This window comes from Halictus rubicundus, chromosome 8, assembly GCF_050948215.1.
Source record: "Halictus rubicundus isolate RS-2024b chromosome 8, iyHalRubi1_principal, whole genome shotgun sequence".
Lineage (NCBI taxonomy): Eukaryota > Metazoa > Arthropoda > Insecta > Hymenoptera > Halictidae > Halictus > Halictus rubicundus.
In genome coordinates this window covers 14,820,887-14,839,897 of record NC_135156.1, presented here as the reverse complement: position 1 = coordinate 14,839,897, position 19,011 = coordinate 14,820,887, and the positions used below count along the sequence as shown (strand labels likewise).

Sequence of the window (19,011 nt, the reverse complement as noted above, 5' to 3'; positions counted from 1 at the left end):
GTGCTCTTATTTAGGCTCGCGGAATTTTCCGACAATATTAAAACCTGAGACTTTGTCTATGATAAACCTTTGCATCTAATTTTTCCATTTCACTACTTTTACCCCGACAATACAATTTTCAGATTCTTCGCGTGATCGACCGAGTGTCTAACGACATTTACGGAGCAGTAAAAGTGATTATTTCACACGACTTTGTCAAAGTTACAGGAAAGTGTCCATCCAAGTTTTCCAGCCATTTTTTAAGAATTACCGGTAAGCCGAGTGTCAATTAAAATGGCGGAGAAGCTAGTGAAAAGGGGGGTGTAGCACCGAGGCGATCGCGGGAGAGTTAGAGGCATCGGCCGGGGGCATCTAGCCATTTGTCAGAGTGTTGAAGGGAGCAAGGTACAGGTCCGGCGAACAGGAAGAAGCGGGAAGGGTAGTCTGCGAGAGGAGGGCCCAGGATCTCGCGGGTAACCCGATACTTTTGCGGGGATGGTTTATGTGGTGACACTCGCAATTCCGTGGTGGACACACGACTCGCTATGACCTTGCGGACCCCTCCGAGATGGACCCCCTGCCGGGCTACGCCGAATCCTCTTAAGGAGTAACGATGACCAACGGCCGAGCCACTCGTAAAAACTCCGTATGAATCCCCCGAGAGGCGTATGCAGAACGGGGTTTACGCTCGCGAAAGTGTCGCCGGCGTCCGTGCGAATTAAGAGCCGCTGTCCTCGATTTTGCTGCCTCACTTCGGGCGAACAATCGAACGGGAACTGTTCGTCTTCGTCCACGTCTTCGGGTCATCGTTTCCCGTGCTCTTCGGGGATTCTTGCGTCGTTTGGACACTCTCCGCTCTGGCGTGTAATCAAAGAATACACTCGCATCGGTGGAACGCGAAGAATTTTAGTAGACGACGTGAAACGTGGAGAATCCGGGGAATGCAACCTGGTTCGACGTTACGTTAGAGTGCGTTTCAATGTAGAAGCCTCTGCTTCGGGAATCTAGATGAAGTGATTCAGACGGGAATGATTTATGGAATGGTTTCGAAGATCGCGTTCGAGTTGAAATCTGGTGTAGGCCAGAACGCTATGATTAGGACGAGGATTCTACGTGCATATGTTACGTATCGCGAGATGGTTTAGCAAGATTGAATTAGGCTTATCTTTACTTAACGAGCTGTGTTCCTTGTGAAAACGATTTTTTCTCGGTAGGTTCACGGTTTTCTGAATGCTATGTCTGTTACTTCTTCTTCGTTTGGTCCAGATTCGTGCCATCATGATTTCTAATGCGACGTAGTGTCGGTTCAGAAATTTATAATATTTATACATTTGACGGAAATTTCAAATCATTTGGGGAAAGTGGTACACGGTGAACTCTCGATATATGTCAACAACACGGGTCTTGCCAGTGTTGTGTATCGTCAAGGAGATATGCCCGAGCCGTGTTATGTTTACACTCCTCGAGGCCTCTCGAGCTTCGTCGCTCTTCACGGCGTATACCCCGCGATAGTGGGGATAATTCCGCGACGTTTATCATCCAGGCCTTGGCGACATATATGGAGAAATCACTGTGCAAGAGATTTAATAGAATCCTGTGACTGTGAAGACCGTCGCCGGAATAAACAGCGGTCGGTGTCGAACGACTTAATAATTGAATGCCACCGTTTCAACAATTTGTTTTTGATAACTTAAATTCGTGAAGTGCTCTGTCTAATAAAAATGAGTGAACGAACTGTTTCACCGTGTCAGGTTGACACCGAGGAATAAATTGAAATGCGGAAAGGATAAGTATCGGTCAAGGTTAAAATAGATGTCCCGATGTGAATCATAGAAAAATATTCAGTGTAGCTATAAAATATTCGGTTGTAAAAATTGTCCAAGTGGGTCGAATAAATTTGATTAACACTAGATTTACGGGACCCGTCAAAATGACGGATTCTAATATTTTTAATTCACGAATATTCAGATTGCAAACATGGATCCATGAGGAATTATTTAACAAATTGATTTCTCTAGGTATATATTATTTAAAAAATTGCTACAGATTTTGATAGACATATTCATGTCATTTTTACAAGGAATTGTAAAATAGTCATTTTTAGTGCTCCGTAAACCTAGTGTTAACCATCGCAAGTTGCTTCGGAATTGTTGAAGATCGATTTTTCGTTGGATGCGCATAGTGGGAGGGCGAAGGATAAAATATTGTTCGAAAAGAGGAAAGTTGGGAAAAGGACCGCGAGTTGATGGCCGGTTCCCGGGAGGCGCGGTTGAATTACAGGCTTGCAACATTGTAATCGCGGGTATTCACTGCGCCGGCGGAGATGAGGTACGTACCCTCCGGCTAGATACCCCGCATATCACGCGACGCACCGTGTCTTCCCGTCGAGTTTATATTTCCTCGGCTCTTACCTCTTGCCTCTTTTACCATCTCCTCCTCCTTCTCCTCGTTCGTAGATCAATAATCAGATTAGACTGTTCGGGAGATAGGCGCGCACGCTCGCCGGGGGAATTTCTGTGATTATTATATCACGGAGGATGGTTTTATGGCCAGCCGGTTCAGGAGCTGTGCTGTGCTGCTCGTTAGAAAATCTGAATGAATAGGAGCATCTATGGAGAGCGGCATTTTTCGTATATATATACACATATATATCCCGCGTATATGAACAGCATATAAACACCGATTACGAATTCCGGTTATACACGCCACGACGAAAACTGGATTTCCCGGGATCGTTCGGGAGCACGAAATCGTGCTATTTAAATCGTTCAATTAATTAAGCCAATGTGCTCGACACTGATTATACGCGGGCCCAGGAACTGCCGACAGCGGACCGGAAAGCGATCGAGACGCTGTTATCGATGGGCATTTTCAACTGGAAATTCTACTTTGTGCGACACTTCTCTTATCGAGTAAATTAGAATGTTTAGTACAATGCGAAAATTGTGAGCTCGTCATGCTTTCTGAATTTTGCGGATGATCACACAGGCTTTGGTTAGTGATCTTTGGACAGCTTGCCCTGAGAAAAATTCGATTTTCTGGACTCCTCTCACGATGATTCTTAAAAAATATTATCTTCTGAAACATCAATTTTCCAAAACCGAGCACACTCTGGCCGAAGCAACAAACGGTACGCCCAACGATTTGAATAAACCGCGAGTCCATCACGCTCCCAGAATCCTCCAGACGTCGTCCAAGGCTGGAACACGCTTGAACATCCGGCTGGCAATTTTCTCGGGGAAAAATCGCGGAAGCCTGTCCACGGCTTGGTGCAAGACAAACGATGATAGGAACTGCGCTCGAGCTCCCGTAGATCATCGGACAAATAATTTCGCTAGCTTCCTTTCACGAGCGCAACGCAGCCGTGGCCGATGATGGATGCATCGGCATTAAATCAAGCCTCGAAACCTCGCCCGCGCCGCGGGACTAATATTTCCTAAAGCGAAAAGAAACGACGGATATAAATTTTCCCGGTTCGGGCCGTGGGCGTTCGTAAATGGATATACCGCTCGGCCGTTTTCGGGCTCCCCGGCCAATTCGCGTACGGCGATTCTTGTGCCCCATTTGTATCGGCGCGGCGCAATCCGGCGACAACGCTGCCAATAACGGCAGTCGCGAGGCTGCCAGTCCGATTACAAATTTTCCATCGATCTACGGACGCCACTCCAATTATCTGCGGCCCCGTGACACACTTGCGCACCGACAAAATTGTCGTCGCAACTGCGGAAATTATCATTGCTCGCGAATCCTTACTGAAAAAACTCCGATACCGTTGCTAGTTCGTTCGCAACCTGTTTCACTAAAATCCGTGCGACACAAGTTCGAGAAAACTTGACCGAACTAATTCGAAGATACGCACCGTGGATCCAAAAAAGTATTTGCACAACTCCTCGAGAAATTGTCAGCAATAAACTTGGACTCGTTTTAAAGCTCGAACCGTTGTTCATTTTCCTCTAAGGTATTTGTACGCGATGCAGCAGTTGAGAAACTGTAGACCCAATTTTTCCTGAAAAAGGCTACAAATTAAAACTTCTGTGGAAGCGTTAAAAAATTTCTTTCGTGACGGAATCTTCCACAGGTTCGAAGATTGAAGAATTCTTTTCTCCTTTAACAATCCCAATAGGTGAAAGAAGACGTTCTGAAATTCTTTCTACCGTTCTGAAATTTGTCTAATATCTCAGACCAGAGACGAAAGCTGAAGAGAAGCCGAGTAAAACAGTAAAATACCGCGTCCACGGTAAATAGTAGACGACAGGCGCTAATCCCACGCAAAGTGAACATCGCCGTGACCGCAACAGGGCTCTTAGAGCCCATTAGCTTCGGTTTTCCAGCGTTAAACGTTACAAACGTTGAGAAATTCAGAGCAACCCTGTGTGAACGCGGCAGACCGGAAACGAATATTCCCCGTGCTCGGGGCCTCGTGTGGAGCGTCTTCCAGAACGGAGATATTATGGAAATTCGTAACATAGCGAGCGGAAGCACAATGCTGCTCCCTAAGATAAAGGGTCCCTAAGAACAAGGGGACGTCTCGACGGCGAAGTGCCAATAAAATCTTCGGGTTCTCGGAGGATCTCGATGCGGACATAAAGACGCGTCATATTCGCCGAGGATTTCGCGGAGGAGAACAAGCTGCCGTGTCTCGGCAACGATGTATAAAGCTGATGATCGCTGCGTGCATACATCTTCTGTTCCTGTATCGGCTTCCCAACGAACCAACCCAAAAGGAAAACGTCTCGTGGTACGCGCACCGTGAAAAACCCGCTGATCTATCGATAAAACGAGCAACAACGCTGATCAACCAACCACGGGACCGAACAATACTTGAGAAAACGGTGCACAGCTGCCAAGTCGAGATAACACCGCGCATTACGTAATTAATATACATGTATCGGGGCCCGGTGTAATTACAACGGGTGATCCAATTACCATGAGCCCGTGGAGCAGCCACATATCTCGCTTTTTCTATGCTGTTATGACTTGGAAAATTCACGTCGCTACGACGCGTTGTGCTCGTACAGAGGATCCTGCGGCGATGTTACACCCATTTTCGTTTTACATTTTAATTAAAAAATATGTGTTTTATTCATGATCGCCGCGCAATCCGGAGGAAATCAGAGGCCTTATCTTATCTGCCAACCGATGACGTCCGAATGCTTGCTTTTTGTTTTCATCGCCGCCGAGGGATCTGGTTTTCTGTCGTATGGGATTGTTTCTTGCATATAATTGACGTTTTACGCTGTCGTTCTTCGTTTGAACTGGAATCAGTGTCATTTTCTTTTCGAAGCTGGTTTAACAGCGAGACAGACAAATACCGACATTATTGTAGATTTTTCGGCAGGCCGGTAAAAGATGATACATAATGACCGTGATCTAGATTAACGCTCTGACCGTCGCGCTGCGCCCCACGCTTGCCAATGGGTTTTATTCATAAAATAAAACGCTAGAGAGCCAGTGCCCGACTAGCCGAGCCGCAGACGAGAAAATCAACGAGGATGCAACGAGCCGAGGCGAGCCAGCACGAGCTGTTGCGAAATTATGCGAAAATCATTCCCGTGGCTCCCGTCATCGCTTCCGGCGGCCCGGTTCGCAATAAAACGATACTTCCGTGACGCGTCTCGCGATCACCATAAAAAAGCCCGGCGTACCTTCCATAACAAACGGAATTTGATAGAGCGCCGTCTGAGCGAAACCGTGGAAAGTCGCCATTTTTGTCGTCCATTTTCGGGGAACGTTGAAATTAGCGGAATAAGAATTAAATTAGGGCTTCTAGTGGTCATACTGGAAATGTTAAATAATAATGTGAAGTCTGTGTCTGGCTCTATTAAGTGTATATTTTTATGCAAAATGATCTTCTCGTGAATCGATCGCAGAAAACAGGAGTTAAAAATTAATTTCGACTCCTAACCTAAAAAATGCAATATTTTTAAGCGTGTCTAACGTTTTCACTGTTTCACGTTCCAACTACCAATTTTTATTTAAACGCATGAACCCCCAGTCCATTAGCAAGTTGTTGTCCATCAGAATCGGTGGATGGTCCTCAAAATGGCCGCCCAGCGTCGAGTTTAATATTAATTCTGTCAGTGTTTGTGGGTAGTCGGGATGGAAGAGGTGTATGTGTTTATGAATAAGATCGTGGGCAAGCTTATGGGAAATTAATAGAACCTGCGGAACAGAGGGAACAGCGAAGGAGGAGCCTGCTAGGCAAAATGGCCGCCACCCTGAAAGCTCTGACTCCAGTCGCTTGCCAATTTTGTTGCGAAATCATCGCTGAACCGATGCGAAATTTCAGTGAATGGCACATTCGATATATTCTCTGTGAATGATATTTTCATAAAATGTAAGACAATAGAAGCAATTCTGAAACAGTGTCACAGGTGTGCAACCTGAAAATGACAAAAATAGCCAGTTTTCTCTGAAAAGCTATGAATAACCGACTCAAATTTTCAATCAACCACTCGCAGAACTTGAACACCATTCGATCGTCTTCTAAAATACTATCACAGGTATCTGAGAAGATGCTTGTCTCGGAGATGGCGAGATCGAGAGCGTTGTGTCGCAGGAGATCGTCCGATCGCGGTTTTCCGATCGCCAGGCCGGTCACGTCTCGAGAAATCCTCTCGATCGGGCTGCGAGGAGGACAGAAGCTAGGGGCATTTATCGGCGGACGCATTAATTACGGGGATCTCGAGCCGGGGAGAACAAGCTTTATCGTGGAAATAATAATTTACAGCGACGGCTTAAATCCTCGCCGCGGCTTGTCAGAAGCGTGGCGAGGCCGCCGGCTTAAAACTCGACGGCTGGAGAACGGATAGAGCCGTCGCGGTTAGATCCTTTCCGATGGCTCGAGGGAATGACTAACGCCGAGAGGGCACGCGCGTATTCCGCGCCAAAACGCTTGTCATCCGATGCTGAAAAATCGTCGCGATAATTAATTCCAGTGACGTGATCGATGGAGCGGTGTCGCAGATTCTTAAAATGGCAACGCGCCATTGTCGTCTCGCGTCGGCTTCTTGTGAACGAGGATTTTTATTTCTTTTTTTTCTTCTGTTCGCCGTTGTTGTCTTTTTTACGTACAAATTGGTTGGGGCGTTAGGCGACCATCTTTTTATGTTAACTCGCGTTGTTGTTCGTCTCGAGCCTGTTCGACGGCGCAATTATTTCTTGTTAATGGCGGACGTGCCTGTAACGCAAGCAAATTTTCAAAGTTACAAGGATTATGTCAATTCTGGCGATCTGTAAAACATGGTCAGACGTTTCTCCAGGCTTGATGGAAAGTGTGAAAAGTTTATGGCATGTCGCAAAGTTATCTCTACGAGCCATTCGTTCTTCATAAAAATTGTCAAAATTGAACGTCCAATTAATCAGCTATGCGCACTCCGACGCTCAATTAGCTTTTCTGTAGAATGTGTTCGGTTGTCCCGAAAGTTTCTTTCGCAATGTGCACGTTTAATATTTATTTATAATTTAGAACTATCGTTTTATTTTCTCCAAGCTTCCTCTTATTAACCATTCCATTTGCCTTTTTAAAAATGCAGTGTGAATTGAGTATATTCAGCGAAAACGGAACAAACTTTCGCTGCAACCTAATATAACATTAATTTGCTAATAAAATTCTATAATAATTCCGTAATAACTTGTCGCCATTTTCACGAGGCGCAAGAAGATGGAAAAGCAAGAAGATGCACCGAGTCGTAGAACAGTGTCGACATACCAAAGCAGAAATTCTGAGAATTCTTTTTCAAAATCGTACTTTTGGCGAGAACTATTCGCAATGGCGCGATCGGCTCGCTGTTCCGAGCAACCGGCGATTTGTACGGCGTTTCAACGACGCCGACGCGACGCCGCGTTGCGAATTTAAGGTCCGAGCGCTGGAATCCGCGCAGCTCGAACTTTGTTGCTACACTGCTGGGAAATTGCTGGAATGTTTAATTGGCCGCACGGTGTCTTCGGGATTTTGGCGCTTAATCGTCCGTTTAACCGGCGATCGGAGCGAGCGGAATCTCAAACGCGTTTGATAATATTTTAGTCCTCGATTCGAGCCTGGAATTAGCGGCGGGGACCGCGAGTTTTAACTAACTCATGGTGTTTCATGGCGATTCTCGTGCGCATCGCGAAAGATACCGATGATAGTTTCGAAATGAGTGTTTCATCCGTTCATGGGTGTGAAAAGCGAAATACTGAACGGTTTAATATTGTTTGGTATACGATGAAGTTAATGGAATTTATTGTAATCATTCAATCTGTTACCAATGCGGATTTCATACATTTATAGCAACAATGGGTTCGCACAATTTAAAACAGTAGAATTATTAGATGAATTTAAGAACAGGTTATTTTCAATGTGTTAAAATTGATCTCTGTCTCTTTCTAATTGAAAATGTTTATTTTACATAAAGATCCACAGTCTAGTTACCAACATATTTGTGACATTTTTCTGATTAGCATGAGTCCAAACACGACGTAGTTTCGATCACATTGACTTGTTTAATTCGTGATACAATAGAACCTCGATTATCCGAACTAACGCAATCTTCATTCCCGGACCTGATTTTTTGCTGTTTTAGACTTTTGAAAAATCTGAATAAATTCCAGAGTGCTCGTTTAATGTCCAAGCGACGTTTCATCCGAATGTTTAAATCTTTTTGTAATAAAAATAAAAATTGTCATCCCTATTACTATCGAAATTTAATTCAAGATGCAGTAGAACCTCGATTATTAAACAGGCGGTTAGATACATGATGATGTGGCACACGAGTCTCTGGATAATAGAACAATTACGTAGCTACAATATTAATCCTGATTGATTTAGATCTTACTGGAGCAACTGCTTCAGAATTCTGATGTCATGGGTTCGGATAATAGAGGTCCCACTGTATCGCTGATTGAACAAGTAAATACGGTTCGAACGGTGTCACGTTTGGACTCATTTGAACCAGAACAGTGTCACGGGTACCTTGGTAAAAGTTTCCTACAGATGATCATAAACAGAATTGAAACAGAATAATCACAGAATTAAAATTGTCTCGTTACACTTTTGAGTAACTCAAGTTTCCGGGCCCCTCGAAGGGTCCGCTCGGCGGTAGCGGGGACAATTTTTTCGCGAGCATAATGCAAGTCTCTGTCGCGTATATCGAGGTTACATTGCTCGTACCATTCTCGAAGTGAGTTAGTATCGTCTCGGCGGCAACGGTCGCCGAATGAAGACGCGTGAACCGCACGCAGCGCGATTCCCGAAGCGGCACGTGAGAAATCGCGGTCTCTGCGGGGCTCGTGTCCTCGCGGGCATATCTCGGCTCGAGTGAGGGCCCCGGAGCGAGCCCGTGGGCCCGAAGGAGGGAGGAGGACGGCCGTGGAGGTCGTAAAGAAAAGAGCGAGCCGAAAGAAAGAAAGAAAGAAAGAAAGAAAGAAGTCCGGGGATCGAAAAGAAGCAGCGCGCGAAAAGCAAGCGAACCAACGAACCAACGCACGAAAGGAAAGAAAGAAAGAAAGAAAGAAAGGGAATCCACGTGCTCCACGGGTGCCGAGTGTGCGAACGCGCGGCAAGTGGTCCCCGCGGCGAGTAATCGCGTATATAAAAGATTTCCGACTCTTTGTGGCGACCGGGGTCTGTTTAGGCGAATGCGAGCAAACCCTCCGCCGCGAGCTTAGAATATCCTCTCTCTCTCTCTCCCTCTCTCTCTCTTTCTCTCTCCCTCTCTGTCTCGCATTGTATAATAATGTATCGCATATGGCGCATCTTGTAAAACTCTGCGGGCGTCCCCCCACCGTCTCCGGCCCTGGAACACGGATGTGCAACGAAGGACGGATGGAAACGTGAATGAGGTTATTCCCGGTCGTGGAGCTCCTCTGCTCTTGCGAGCCCGTTCATTCATCCATCGGGCCTCTCTCGCGAGAACCAAGACGACCGAACACACCGTGTTGCCACTCTCCTTTTCTTTCTCTTCCCCGCCCCTCTGCGAAGTAGACTTCTTCTTCCTCGGGGACCCTTTTTCTACCCCCAACTCGGGATCCCCTTTGTCAGAGCCAGTCCACGAGGTGTTCAGACCTGCGATGCGATTAGAGGATGAAGCTGTGACGGGTTAATGAAGCGGGAACTGTTTGCGGGCTGTTTGATGCGGTTCGAGAGGACAGAGGACTTTGGGAAGCTTGGATTTCTGCTTGCTTCCTTGACTTTCGGGACTCTCCGTTAGAGACTGGGCTTTCGAGTCATTACAAATTGCCCTTGTACGTGGTTTAGGAGTGACACCTATGTTACCGCCCGATTTTTAATTTTGGAATTTTTTTTTTTTGGGAAGGGGAGATAATTAATTGAAAATTCATTTAGAGGTCTTACGTGTTACACATGAGTCGAACCTATGCAAAATGAATTTCTAAGAACTAAGGAATTATTTTTATTTCATACTATTTTTATGATTAACAATTTATAAACCGATGTGAGTTCATAATTCACCGATATAAAAGGACCCTAGTGTCGAGAACCTATGCAAAACGAATTTCTAAAAACTAAGGAATTATTCTTATTTTATACTATTTTTATGATTAACAATTTATAAACCGATGTGAATTCATAATTCACCGATATAAAAGGACCCTAGTGTCGAGAACCTATGCAAAAGGAATTTCTAAAAACTAGGGAATTATTCTTATTTTATACTATTTTTATATTGAAAAATTTATAAACCACTGATTTATAAACCGATGTGAATTTATAATTCACCAATATAAAAGGACTGAATTTTTTGGAATTTTTTTTAGGAAGGGAAGAAAATTAATTGAAAATTCACTTGTGTCGAACCTATGCAAAACGAATTTCTAAAAACTAGGGAATTATTTTTATTTCATACTATTTTCATGTTTAAAAATGTACAAACCGCTGTGAATTTACAATTCACCAATATAAAAGGACCCTATCAAATCCTTCTAATCTGTAAAATCCACAAACATAAGCTCCAGATGTCAGGCCTCCGATTGGTGCACATTATCCTCGGTACATGCTTCACGTGCGCCAAAGTTTTCCTGAATAGGGAAAGTATAGAGAGCATGGGGGGGAATAGTTTTTCCTGAACGATCCCTCTAAATCATGTCATTCGGTGTATCGCAAGACAATGATTTTTCAGAGATGCCAGATATCGATGGAGTTGAATGGGAAAATACGGGAAAACAAAAGGAGGATGTGGCCACACGACATCGTGCACGCACCGTGCAGCAACGATCTCAGCAATTGGAAAACGAGAAAATGGAGAATAATGATCTGATACCGCGAACGGAAAAGCAGGAACCCGTAACACACAACGAGTCTCGTTGTTTCGGAATCGAATAACGAACCCATTCAACCATCCGGGGATTTCGTTTTCGAAATACGATCGTAACGAGAAAATATTAATCTTGCTCGCACACTCACACACACGCGCGCTCCATGTTCGTCTTCATTAGCGTCGGACATTTTGAATTTGCAAAAATTTTCATCCCGTCGAATGGGTTTTCTCCCTTTGCAATTTTGGAAGATAATTGCATTTTTTCTTGGGATTTTTAATACTTAAATGGATCAGAGATACAGGATTTAGGTCCACTTTGAAGCAGAGTTGCACGCGTTTCAAGAAATTTGAATTTCCTAGTAGCGAGTTCGGAGCATCAATATTTAATCAATAGACCGCGGATCTGCCTGCAAAATAAAATTTGTCTTCATTGCATGCAAATTTTATTTTCTTAACAAATTCAAGATAGTATATCGATAGTCTTCGATTGTTTGCATTTTTCTCGTTTTCATATTACATCCACTCTGTTCCCAAAAACTGTGTAGATGAAATTTAAAACAGTGAACGGATTACAAGGATTTAAGGATGTGTATTATTTTGAGCTCTGGAAAATTTGTTAAAGGAAGCAAGATATTTTTATTTGACTCCATTTTTAATTACAATACACTGTTCTTCATTTAGAATTTTTAACCTCCTTCCTTTAAATATAATTCAACAGCTTGTTACAAGAACTAAATCAATAACCTCACTATTTATTATAGTAAAATTGTTCTTTTGAGATTGCCAAATTTTGGCGCAAGAATGGGTCAATTTGGAAGACCTGGATCATCGGGTTTCCACGTCAAAGACTATTCCTCTTCAACGATCACAGGTAGCAAGCCGAGGTTACTTGTAAAATCACAGCGCGCAGGGTTAAATTAAAAACTGCTTCGCCCCTCGCTCGATCGAGTTAACGAAAAGAATTCCACGGTCCTCGAGATCCCCATTCAAGTGTCCAGGAGAGTTAGCGCCGAGCCGTGTCAACACCTCTTCACAGTGGCACAAACGAAACAACCTGAGCCCTGTCAAAGTAGCTCTGTCATCCAGCACGGGCGCGGAGGCCTCCGGGCAACGTCGTCGAGGGACACGGTGGCCGGGTCACCCCGTAAAACCTAAACCTAATCTAACGCATTAGCCGCGCCGCGTTTCGGGACTGTCGAGGGTCTCTTGACTCGAGACATATTGTCATCGGTCCTGATCCTATTGACAGCCCCAATCCTGGTACACATCCGGCGCAACAATGCCAGCCAGGTTTGCGCGCAGCGGGACGCCACCGCGTATTTTCGCCTAATCGGATCCTTCCGACCGAATTGGGTAATCGACTGACCCTGTTTCGGGTCCTACGGATTCACCTTCCGACCACGAAGGTGTTCGACGAGCCCTTTGTCATCCTTCCGTGCCCAGCGATCCTAACTGGAATTCATTTGTCAGCTAGCAACTGTAATTCGATGGTCCGCCATCAATTGTTATTCTTGGGCAGCTGTAATTCATTGGATCGGTAGTGCCATAACCGAGGAGCTCTTCTCCTTTAGGCGAAGGATACCTAAAACAATGGTAACAGGTTCTCTGGAACAGTGGCCGTCGGTGACCACCGCTACGGAACTGTTTAATCCTTCAATAATTCTCTGGGTCTTCTGACGACTAGAGTTAATGCAAAATAAAAATTCTCTTGACCAATTGCAACAATTGCGATTCTTATGTTCTTTTAATCTTCCCATTTTCTTTCAAATTGTACTCATTTTCGTCATAACTGTAATACAATAGAATAGCAAGACAATTATAAATACGAAATTTCTTTAACGCTAAATCTACCAAACATATACAGTGAATTTTCGATATGTGTAAGCATCACGGGTCTCGCCAACGTCATGTATCGTCCAGGAGACATACCCGAGTTATGTTTACACTCCTCGGCGTCCGAGGCCTCTCGAGCTTCGAAGCCCCTCACGGAATGTACGCCGCGGTAGTGGGGACAATTCTGCGACGTTTATCGTCCGCGCCTTGGCGACATATACAGGAAAATCGCTGTAAAAGTGAAACGTTTTATAGAGGGGAGAATTTACTTAAACTTTGTGAAATCAATTCAGTAAATTCCTATGGAAACAATTTTACAATTTCAATAATCGTCAAATAGAAAACCGGACATTTCGACCGTGGTGGGTTTAGCGTTAACTTGATTTGAATATTTTATCTGATCTCACCACTTGAATCACCGAGCCTGTCAAAATGGCCGACTTGTTATGAACCACTTGGACGCGACATTGGTACAGATGTACTGACTCTGAGGAGTATTTCGAAATTGATTGCGATTTGTTTTGTGAATTTGAAAAATCTGAAAAGGTCACGAGGAGATTCTAGTATAATCTGTAACGTGATATAACGTCGAGAAATACAAATCATCGGTGGTCCCCGAAGGGTTAACAACGCCGATGGTATCTGCGAGTGAAATAGGTGAGGCTTGTACGAGACGCGTAAAATTCGCGTCGAGCCTCGTTGGCGTTTTACGAAGGAGGAGCGTCGACGGAGGAATCTGGGCGAAAGGTGGTTGAACAGAAGCCGTCCTTTCGAAAACTGGTGCGTGTTGGTGGATATCGTCGTACAAATACGAATACGTGGCAGAGGCGGTTGGAGACTGGATCCGACGCGCGGCATCAGGGTTATAAGATCGGCCACGTCTCTATCTAGGTTCTTTAGTACGGCTGCGAGGGGACGCAATATATTTGGGTGGTGGCGAGTGAGATAGGTGGTTAGGTAGGTAGCCGTGGTGGATGTCGGGTAGATAGTCGACCGGCTTCGGTAATGGAGACTGCAGGGTGCCGCTAATGCAGTAGCGATGTCACGGTGCCCGTTGCATCGGTATATTCCTTCCCTTTCCGGCCTTTTGCTCCACCGCGGTTTACCATACGTGTCCCTTCTTACCTTCGCGATATCACTTCTACGTGTCTCTCCTCTCTCTCTCTCTCTCCCCGCCTCTCTTTCTCCTTCTTCCTCCCAGACCTCGGACCCGCGGAGATCTCTTCGTCGTTCTTTATCTGCGCGGCTTTCTTTTTCCATCTTCCTCTCTCTTCTCTCTCTCTCTCTCTCTCTCGCTCTCTGTTTCTCTTTCCCCGGACTTAACGGAACCCTATCTCGGGGACACGGCAGATATCCGGACGATGGGAAACATTCTCCGATGTGTTTGTATCGTTTAAAGCGAATGGAAAAATGGTCGCCGCCTGCATCCCGCAGTTACGATAATTTCTTGGTTATTTTTGTTATGCCGCTCCCCCTCCCCCTCCCCCACCCTCCAGGATGCTACTCCTGTCTCCCAGGATGCTTGCTCGACTTCTTTTCTCGTTAATTGGCCAGCCGCGCACGAAAAATGCGCTCCCGCCGCGGAGGAACGTTCTCGAACGGTTTTATGGAAATTCGAGGATTCGAGTTTCTTGGTTTAGGGTACTCGCGGTGTGTGCCGGAAATCCTCGTGCGACGGTACAGAGATGTGGTTGTCGTTGCTGCTGCTAGAGAACTGGTTATTCAAATATACATACTGCTCGCAGCCGTGAATCGGCTCCAACATTAAATAATAACAGCGTTTATGAAAATAATATGCCTGCGCGTTCGCGTTACGAGGCGATATATCAAGTCGAGTAGCTGCTCGCCGGGACACGGCTGGTTTTTGCCAGATTGCTTCGCTGATTCCCGTTTTAATTATGATCTCGAGCCCGATGGTCCGCGACCTGGTCGATCATGGTTATCATTGTCCGAAGCGCCGGCCCCCTTTCTGCGAGTTTCCACTGGTTCAAGATGCAGCTGTATTTTTGGTTCCAAAAAAAAGGTCTCGAAAGCGACTTTTCCGGTTCAAAAAATGCTACGCTACACTTTAGAGCATACTCAATTTTGGGGCATATTTCAATTTTTGGGAATCTACAGTTATTTAATATTTCGTTTTCGAAATAAAAGGAGAACAGAGTTAAAAGCTATGTTAATGTCACAGTGAAAAACTACAATTCTTCTGTGATTAATTATGCTTAAAAAAATTCCCGAAGACAGCAGATTTTTGCATAGTAGGTCCGCTTCCGTAAGTTCGGGACGAACGAGGACGAATCGGCATAGCAACCGGTCGAAACTCGATACTGACATGTTCGTTTTTGTCTTTTGCAGAATGTTCGGCAGCATGAAGCGCTGCGCCCGGTGCCAAGCAGCGATTCTAGCCTCCGAGTTGGTTATGCGAGCCAGGGACCTCGTGTTCCACGTGCGCTGTTTTTCCTGCGCCGCTTGCGCAGTTCCTCTGACCAAGGGCGATCATTTCGGGATGAGGGACGGCGCGGTGCTCTGTCGACTGCACTACGAAATGGGTGCAGAGATGCACCCGTCGCAGAGTCCTCCGGTTCCGGTGTACCCGCCGGGTCCCCATTACCCCGGCCAGCCGTTCCCCTCGCCGGAATTCCTTCATCATCACCACCATCATCCCTCCCATCCGCCGCATCCTCATCATTCGATGCACCCGCAACATCCCCATAGCCACGTGAGCCCCGTGCCGCTTCAACCCTCGACGCCATCCGTTCCCGATGCAGGCTCGCCGCCGAAAGTACCCTACTTCAATGGCGCCGCTGTGGTACCACCGCCTAGACAGAAGGGCAGGCCCAGGAAGAGGAAGCCTAAGGACCTGGAGGCTATGACTGCTAACATAGGTGAGCTATCATCAACACTTCGCTAGACGTTTCCGGAATTCTCATTTTCCGATTGTAATTTTTTCGGGGGCGCATAAGAATATCGATATTCGGACCTAAACAGAAATCTTATTTTTCTCACATTACAAAACGTGTGTGGAAGATATAAATGAACCTAACTGAAAATCTATATGCTGTGATAGTATGGTAAACATTCTTGGAATTATCAGTGTCCATGAAAAGTTTGCACAGACGACGTGGTGTCAGATCGGACTCGATTTAGGACCGTAAAGGATTAAAACGAATGTTAGATTACATGCTAGAAACCGGGGAAAATGACTATTATCACTGAGACGCAATTTCAAAAGGAACTGTAGGTAGGTATGAATTAATCCGAGTGTATATGGGCAGGCTTATCTAAATGCTAATTGAAACGAATAAGATTTGAACGTTCAACGCCCCATAAAATCATCAATTAAATGCCAATGCGAAGCGTCGGTGCCAGCAATCCTTAACTGTACTTTGACAGTAACAATGTTTCCGTGCTAATTATATAAGATACCACACGGTAACGTTCTACGGCCGTCTGGAAAGAAACACAGTCGGCGTTAACGCATTCTCGATATTACTCAAAGAGTAGCCCACTTTACGCTCGAGGAAATTGTATAAGAAATTGGTGAGATTGCAAGTCAATGCTTTCTAATTGCACAGTCCACTAACTACATGATATATATTTTTAACAAGCCGCGCGCGCGCGCGTTCCGAAACTTGTACATATTTTCATACTTGATTCGCGGTTCAGTCTCCTCGATCATTCTTCTGTTCGAAACGTTCAATAATGCACTGTTCGTTTACATTTGATCGGTGAAAAATATACTCAACTATTGAGTACATAAATTCCGGCGTGCTCAATGCTTCATTCATTAGCAAACTGCAGACTTCCTTTTCCCCGCAGTATAAAATCTTTTATGTCTTCACGATTGTACCACAATTTGATAAATTCGTCCAAAATAACTGAAACAGCCAATTAAAGTGTAAAACGCGTCCGAGTAAAATCCTAACTGGGCCACGTCAGAACCGAAAATTTCTCAAAATTGAAAGTCAAAGAGGGCCATTTCATCCACACAGTGACTGCAACGGAGCCCCCGGGAATTTTCGCGTTCCGGTGTCGGCGATGCGATCGGAGTTGGCGCGGGCCGGTTGGAATTTTCGTTCGGGCCCCGTCGCGAGCGTGTTTCCGTCGCGTCGGGGCCCGCGATTTTTCGGGGCCCGTGCTCGGAGAGAGCACACGCGGGCAGATCTCGCACGTAGCCCCGGACACACACGGATCCTCCCCGCGCTGATTTACGGCCGCGCGTGGGCGTGCGGTGTTTGCCACCGAACCCTGATAAAATTTGTCGCCGCGACATAAATTCACGAATCCAATCCCAAGCGAAGCGTGTACGTGTCGCGCGCCGCTTCTCTCTCTCCTCTGATCCACCCACGAGGACTTCATCTCGATTGTTGACCGACCGTGGGAACCCAACTGTTCTCGTCTACACACTCTCTCTCTCTCTGGAAGACTTCTCTCGAGGACCTCGAGACAAGAGCCACCCGGCCTTCGACGTCCCAGGTCTCCCTTTCGACTTCTTTTTCCTTGATTTTCGTCGCGAAAAGAAAGAAAGAAAAAAGAAAGAGAGAAAGAGGAACACGGGAGAGATGATAGGCCCCGGGACCCTGGTCCCCGCCGATCACTGGCAGTCGCGTTCTCTATTTGGTCCCTGGCCGATGAGGCGCGAAAATTTATCGTCGGAAATAAAATAATTTGGCAAAGGGGAGGGGGGGGGGGAGGGGGGAGAGAAGAGGACGGTGCCGCGTCGATTGGGCCTTTTTTCTCGCAAGGTCATCTGGTCTTTCTCTCTCTCTCTCTCTGGCCTGTGTGTAGGGACATCAACGTTTTATCATCTTCCCGACTTTTTGCTCGTCGATTTTGCCGACCGGGCCCCGGACCCGTTCCTGAATGAGACGTCGCGCGGGTTTTATTGGAAATTCGAGATTAGGGGTTGGGAAACGTGTAAAGTCCTCCGGTGGAGACGTTTCAATTTCGAGGGAGAATGATAGCGGTGTAAAACTGGTGTTATTAGATACCTGACCGGTCGAAAATGTTCATTTATTCGTGTTCGCGCGGGCAGATCGAAGCCGGCGATACCGTCGATTTCAACGAGAAGGAAACGATTCGAAAGGATCGATGAGAAACCGTCGGCACCGGGATTAGACTAGTTTCCAGTCTTCCCGTAGATCGGGGCGCGATACCGTGTGCCGATCGCGATCTTATCGATCCGTGGCCCGATTCATCGGGTACCTCCTTGATCGGCCTGAACGACTGTCAAGCGCCGCTTTTAGCGTCCGAGACAACCGGGGGTCCCGGGCGACAAGATAGCTATACCGGAATGAGGTATCGTGCCTGCGAACTATTTGCTGCATAGAGTTGTAATTGGCCGTGTGTATCCACCGGTCTTTCGCATACGCTATCACCCTTCTTGTTTGCACTCGGGGAGCTAATGAGCTGTGATACACATCAAACACCGGCTAGAGTCGCGGCCTCGCCGGCTCTGAACCCCGCTTCCGACGGTCCGTCGCCCGGTGATCAACGTGCCGATCCTTGGCTGCGATCGACACGTCCGGGATCGAGACCAGATCCCGAAATTTCTGCCGAAATATTCCATCGCTCCAAACCGCGTTTTTCTTTCACCAGAAAGAGAGGAAGCGATGATCTAAAGAGATAGTTTGCACAGGACATCTTGTGGATCTTGTGTGGTTGCAACCCGAGGCTGAAGAGTTTGTAATCTTATGAAGTAGAGTGTATGAGGGTTCAACTCTTCCCTTCCGAGGAAGTACAATATTTTTGGGACACCTTGTAGACCTGTCGACTGGAAGCTACATGTATACAGTGTTTACTCGATATTTGTCCAAAACGGGGGTCTTGCCAGGGACATGTATCGGACAGGAGATACTGTTTTGATCCAAGACGAACGTTGAAAAGGACAGCGAAGCTTTAGGGGCCTCGGGACTTTTATCGCCTTGGCATTTGGGACGTATATAAAGTA

General features: G+C 46.0%; 1 protein-coding gene across 2 annotated transcripts in view; it reads left to right on the top strand.

The window, feature by feature from the left end:
- Positions 1 to 19,011, top strand: part of LOC143356381 (protein apterous-like) — a 69,237-nt gene that overhangs the window by 40,747 nt on the left and 9,479 nt on the right. For both annotated transcript variants that reach the window (XM_076792029.1, XM_076792028.1), the window contains exon 4: positions 15,417 to 15,946. In XM_076792029.1, coding sequence (XP_076648144.1) covers positions 15,417 to 15,946 — 530 coding nt within the window. The remainder of the gene's footprint in view (positions 1 to 15,416; positions 15,947 to 19,011) is intronic.